Source organism: Pteropus alecto, unplaced genomic scaffold (assembly GCF_000325575.1).
Source record: "Pteropus alecto unplaced genomic scaffold, ASM32557v1 scaffold143, whole genome shotgun sequence".
NCBI classification, from domain to species: domain Eukaryota; kingdom Metazoa; phylum Chordata; class Mammalia; order Chiroptera; family Pteropodidae; genus Pteropus; species Pteropus alecto.
The window spans coordinates 2,574,817-2,581,067 of NW_006434828.1; the positions used below are offsets into that span (position 1 = coordinate 2,574,817).

At 52.3% G+C, this 6,251-nt stretch overlaps 1 protein-coding gene across 2 annotated transcripts in view; it reads left to right on the forward strand.

The window, feature by feature from the left end:
• The window catches only part of LRRFIP1 (LRR binding FLII interacting protein 1), a 74,004-nt gene that overhangs the window by 66,505 nt on the left and 1,248 nt on the right, over nucleotides 1-6,251 (forward strand). For both annotated transcript variants that reach the window (XM_025045443.1, XM_006909896.2), the window contains 4 exons: nucleotides 1,744-1,793; nucleotides 3,258-3,375; nucleotides 3,995-4,074; nucleotides 5,106-5,210. In XM_025045443.1, the coding sequence (XP_024901211.1) occupies nucleotides 1,744-1,793; nucleotides 3,258-3,375; nucleotides 3,995-4,074; nucleotides 5,106-5,210 (353 nt within the window). The remainder of the gene's footprint in view (nucleotides 1-1,743; nucleotides 1,794-3,257; nucleotides 3,376-3,994; nucleotides 4,075-5,105; nucleotides 5,211-6,251) is intronic.

The window sequence follows — 6,251 nt, forward strand, 5'->3', positions numbered from 1 at the left end:
CTTTCCCCCGACACTACCCCTCTTGCGTCGAAGACCTACATATTTTTCCAGCTGTGAACGGCTCGAGCTGTTAGCTGACCTGAAGCCAGCGGGGCCGACGTAGGCGGTTCCCATCCGCAGTGCCCTGTGAACAGGAGGAGGAAGAATTGTCTTTAGCAGCCTGTCCCTGTTCTGCCTTTTATAAGGAGGCACTGTCCTGGCCCAGGACACTGGCCTGGGGGAGCCTGCCACTGACCGCATGGGACCTATATTCTCACCATGAGACTAAAGGTCCGATTATCATTTTTTATTTTTTTGCTAGCACTATTATTACATCGTGACATTTTTTTAACTCACTAGGGTATTTGAAGTCTTCTATTAGAAAAATAATAAAATTGTATAATACATCTATGAGCTTCGAGACCACTTTCTGATATAGTCGGCATTTTTTATGATGCCCCTGTAGGTTTTGTATGTAGGAACATAAACTATATAAGATAAAATGAAAAGTGACGTTGAGAAAAATAACCGGGGTTATAACTACAAAAAACTTTTATTTCAGCTTCGGTTGGGTTTATGGAAGGAAAAAAATTAGAAGTAATTTGCATATAAATCAAAACAGAACGCAAAAGGGTCGTGAATTTATCTGACACTTAGCACTTTCTGGTTTTGTTTATTTTGCAGTTGTGACCTTCAAAATAACAAGTTAGGGGGGTTGGAAAAATTTTTAAGTGGAAACAAGGGGGCATTTTATGCGAATTATTTCCGCGTCACATGGCTAATCAGAAGCGGGGCAGTGTGAGCGTGCTGGCCTCTTGGGAATTCGCACCTCGAGCCAGGAATCGGGGTCCAGCTCCGAGGCCTGAGTTGCCACTTGGGAAAACAGTGAAGTAGCCAGGGTGGGCCCCAAAGCCTAGGCTCCGAGGCCTTCGAAAGTCGCCTGATTGTGCTGGGCCCCAAGTCCCCAGAACGACGTGACAATGGTGCCCGCCCACAGGGCTTCGTGGGGCGAGGGGCTGATGGCGTGAGCTGCCGGAGCAGGGCCCGGCACGGGGCGAGGGCACAGTGCACATCCACATTCCTGTCACCATCGCGTCATCTCATTGTCCCTTAACCTGGCGTAGGAGTTCACCAAGCCTCTGAACCGAACCCCCCGCCCCGGCTGTGGTTTCCTGCACTGTGCTGTGAAGACACCCCCCAGGGAGATGTTTGGGGAGATTTCTAGATGCTTACATATGTGCCCCCCGATGTATCTGGGCTGGGAGGGATGACAGAAACCTGGACTATTACTGCAGCTCCCCCAAAAGAATAAAAGCACCTGACGAGAGCGAGGGTCGGGCAGGTGTGTCTCCCGGGATCTAAACCTGGACGGTCAGGGCTCACGCAGATGCCGGTGACATTCCACGGAGGGTCTCAGGGTGTTTGCTCCTTGCTGACGATGTTAAACCGAGAAGCCTGTGAGATTTTGTGTTGCAGCGTGGTTTGGCCCTAGAGCTCTTGCATGCTAACCCAAAGTAGAAGATAGCCTGTTTGCATGCGGCCGGATGCTGCCCCTGACGAGACGAGCATGTGGCGGGAGGCTGACCCCACTCAACCTCCCGTGGCCGAATTCTTCCCCCGTCCCGTGTGTGGCCTCATTCGCTGTGGTACGTGTATAATACCTTCATCATCATCACTAACCGCGATGCTCGTTCAGTTTAGCGATCCGCTGGAAGGCGCGGTCCACGGAGTCGCCCAAACCCGTTCTCTTTCTGATTTCTTCAGATATTAGGTTGAAAAAGCTCGTCGATGAACGGGAATGCCTACTGCAACAGGTAACAACCTTTCTATGACTTTACGCGTTCTCAGACGGGGCGCCTGAACCCGTGAACCTTCCCATCCTTCTTACTCCGTCAGAACCCCTGTAAAGCATCGTGCCGGAAAGTAACTGTCGAGCCAACCGGTGCTCTTGATATTGTCGTCCAAGAAGAGCATCTGAAGCCGTAGGAGGGCGTCTCGAAGACCCAAGGCCGTGGCACTGAATCGCTGCTTAAAATGAATGTTTACGCAAAAGGCCTAGATTAACCATTGGGAGGCAAGGGCGTTACTGAGTCGTTCCAAACACTGCTGCTCCTACTTCTGCTGGTCCCTAAAGGCCGTTGTGTAGTGGCTCAGTGAGCAGCTCCCCTCTGTGGCAGGTCCGTCTCTGCTACACAGTTGGTCCGAGTTGTTTTCCCCGCGGTCTACCTTCCTGGCTCTCTTCCGCCTCAAGAAGTACGAAGCAGTTGTCCCGCGCGGGACAGTAGTCACATCGTTGCACAATCACTTTCTAAGGAAATGCAGTGTCTCTCACTTTCCCTCATAAGCCCAATCAAAGGTAGCTGCCTTACTTTTTACAATTCCATTGACGATGTCTCTCAAAATCGTGCAAGCACTAAATATGATAGGAGTCTCTCGAAGCTCCTGCGATGCTTTAAAAACCTGTGTCCGTGGCAACTCTGTACTTTTTCTTAAAGCAGCGTGCACCTGTGGTTTGCGCTTGCCTAGGGGGTCTTCTTTGCGTGTGTGCGTGTGCATGTGCGTGCGTGTGTGTGCGTGTGCGTGTGCGTGTGTGGGTGTATGTGTGTGTGGAGACATCCACCAGGTCTGCAGAGTGTAGCAGGACGAGGGCTGGGAAACCCCCCGTCACACACAGGAAGTTCCACGGTCACAGCCGTTAGCCGAAGCCAAGTTCCAGCTCCACACATCTGCACGTGCAGGAGGCACACCTGCAGCTCCCTCGGGTTCTGTGGGGGCCTCAGTCACAGCCCTTGCTGGCTCCTCGGTGCACAGAGCAGAGGTTAATAGCGCCCCTGATCGCTGACTCTCAGACCAGCATTTTATGTACAGTCCCCTCTGAATTCAAGAGGAATTTCAACCTTAGAAATGACTTTTCAGCTAGAATTACAAAGTAATCCATGCCCGATATTGTACGTATAATTCCGTTTTTGTCCAATAAGAAGAGTACTAACTGGCAGAAGTTAGTTTATTTATTTGTGTTGATTTCTTTATTAAAGAAGACTCCCTATCTCTCTGGAGAATTGTAACCTTTTATTCCGATTCTCTCGTGCACAGTTATGTAATTCCTGTCTCTTTGGCACCCTAGAGACACACGAAATAACAGCGAGGCCCCCTCCGCTTGTTTCGATGGGGCGTTTTTTCATTTAGGTGCTGCTTCCTTTGCGACGGGCTCTAAACTCAGCTTTTCAGTCTCGTTGAGCATAGAGAAATTAACATCCTTTTTCGGCGGGTGTTTTCAGGTTAAGAAGCTCAAAGGGCAGCTAGAAGAACGACAGAAGCATGGCAAGCTCGACACTGCACGCCCCGGAGATGACATCTTAGAAAACGGGACGGACCTGCATGGAATGGATCTGCAGAGTAAGTGTCAAGCCCTGCGTGAGAGGGAGCTCTCTGGCACGGGCGAGCTTCCTTGCACGGGTGCGGGAGGAGGAAAGCCATCATGGCACACAGTGCCCCGTGTCCCCCCAGACCCCTATAGCCCTCGAGTCCAAAGGCACAAAGGTGTCCCCTCTGTGGGATAGAGCAGGATGGGCAGGTGGGCAGAGCAAGGATGTGTGTGTCTGAGCCTAAAAAAAAGGACAGGTGCCCAAAAGCGAGCATCAAGATGCCACCATACGACGCGCTGCAGGAAACCACGTCTACTATGCCGGGTGCCACTAATTGTATGGGAAAATTGCAAGGTATTTTTCTGTGCCAGAAATATAGAAAGTGGCTTGAGGGGATGCAATGACACTAGTCTCTCTCCCCCACCATTTCTTTGCTCGCAGGCGCTCTCTCCCCTGGGTGCTTCCCAGCCTGAGTACATGGAGAGGGCGCCCTCTCCCGTCTCAGCTCAGGAGAGCTGGGGGCGGCACAGGCCAGCACTTACAGATTTACCAGATGATTGCAAAGCAAGGGCTTGGTTCCCAGTAACTATTGTTTTCACATTTTCAAAGCTCAAGAGCTTAACAAATTTTCCTTCTTTTCCAACCTTCAGGGGACGCCAACAGACAGATCAGCGACCTCAAATTTAAACTTGCAAAGTCTGAGCAAGAGATAACCGCATTAGAACAAAATGTACGTGCACACTGTCAGCAGTAACAGTCAGCTGAACTGTCGATTAACTGCAGTTTTATTTGCTAGAACTCACCCCTGAAAGGCCGAGGACAAAAAGAAGCCGAGATTTTTAGAACCAATAAACGCCCTCAATTTATTTCCTGCGGAAGAACATGGGGAGGAGGGAGGGTCCTTACTGGGATTTGGGCTGTGTCATCGGTTCTAATACTTTATAAACAGTGGTTAGTTGTAGAAAATAGCTCATGGGGCCAGGGAGTTTTTAAAGGTTTTGTTCTTTAAAAATGATAGTAAAAACAATAATTTAGTTAAAAACCGCTTCCTGTGGGGACGTCCCTGTTGCCCGGACGTCCGTCCTTGGCTCCCCAGCCAGGCCGGCTGTCTCTGGTTCCTAGGTTTGGGGCACTCATGCCTCCGGCAGGCTGGCCATATCTGGGGCGAATCGTGTCTTTAATCACGGGGAGAAATAAGAACAGGTGGTCTTTCGCTCCACTGTGGGCACACGTGGCGGGAACTGTTTAGAATTTCGAACAGCGCACCCACAGAGGGCCGAGTTTTGTGAGCGCGCCTCGACCTCGGCAGATCGGAAGTCTCGGGCGGGCCGTGGCTGCTCCCGTCGCCCACCTCAGGCCCCGGCTGTGCTGTGCCGTCGTCCCCACGTCCCCTCCTCCCACTCCCGCCTGAGCTCCTCGCCTTGCCTCCTCCCCGCCTGCTCCAGCACCCCTCTGCGTGGACCGGCCCGTGTCCCAGCAGAACCGCTCCCGCAGAGGAGAGGTGGTGGCATGGTGTCAGCACTGTGGGAACCACGCTTCTGACTAGAGTCCAAGGGGAAATAACAGGGCTTCGGTCCCGCGTTCCTCAAAAATACGCACAAATAGCTTGCTCGGCTCGAACCCATGTGATAGTCAGCAAGTCTCAGTCGTTACTTGCATGGCGTAGCCTCCCATCGTATTAAATTACACTGACCTCCAAGGTAGTGAGGAGAAAGAAAACAGGCCGGTCGACTTATACGTATGGCTTTTCCTTTCTTTCAGGTAATAAGGTTAGAGAGTCAGGTATCACGTTATAAATCGGCTGCCGAAAACGCAGAAAAAATAGAAGACGAGCTGAAGGCAGAAAAACGGAAACTTCAAAGAGAGGTAAGTGTCCTGGGCTGTGTCCAGGGAGAGGACCGGTGACGAGCGAGCGTGTCCCGGGGGGGCTGCCACTGCATTAGCCATTGTCCCATCATTGTCCCAAAGCCTGGAACCTGACGTCACACAGGAGGTCGGAGCTCGGCCAGTCGGGGCTCAGGCATTCTCTGATTTATTACAGATTCACTCCAACGTGTCAGATGTGTGTTTATGGTTATTTATTCTGCAAGGGATGCGTTGCATTTCTTGGTTCTGGGAAGTCTTTTCTCTAAATCAGTTTTCAGCCATGACCTCGTAAGTCATCCTCTTCCCTGGTCTCTCCACTGTCCCCCTGGGACCCCAGTGAGACGGCAGACCTCACTGTGGCCCCCACGTTCACTCGTCCACCGTCTGCCTCTTCAAGTTCCCATGTCCTTCCCCGCTCTCTGTCGCGTAATGTCTAGTTTTGCATAGATCTGCCAGTTCACCCCCTTCTGCTTTTTTTAAGTGTGTTTGTTCGCTCCCGGGAGTGTCTGGCTGTCCGGTCATGCCTGCTCTCTTTTTTAATTGTATCCTGTTTCTTTAAAGATTGTATGCACAGCCGTTCCGTTTTCCATGCCCGACCATGAAACCCCTTCAGCCTCTGGGGACCTAGTTCTGTGGTTTCGTGCTTCTGCCGACCCCGACCCCGGTGGTTTGTCCCTTCGTGTGTTTGGTGTTTTGTGAGTTATGCTTGATTTTAACTGGTAGCAATACTCCATGCCTGAAATTTCTGCAGAGGGCTCGCCCCTGTCCCCACCCCTGTCTCCGTACCAGTCCCCGCCCCTGTCCTCTCTGCCTCTGCTGGTGAGGGGCAGGGCAGTGGCGTGTGGCCCGGCCCCGGACCCCATCCACCCTCCTCGAGGGTTCTGGATTGGAAGCAGAGCCGCAGACGCTGTTCTGATGACCCGTGTCTCCACACCCGCGTGGCCGTTGTGTCCCTGCCTCAGGTCACCTGCTCTCTGCCCGGCCGCCTGCGGGTCCAGGCAGCTCCGTGCGGCCGCGGCTCCCACGCGGCTCCCAGCCTCC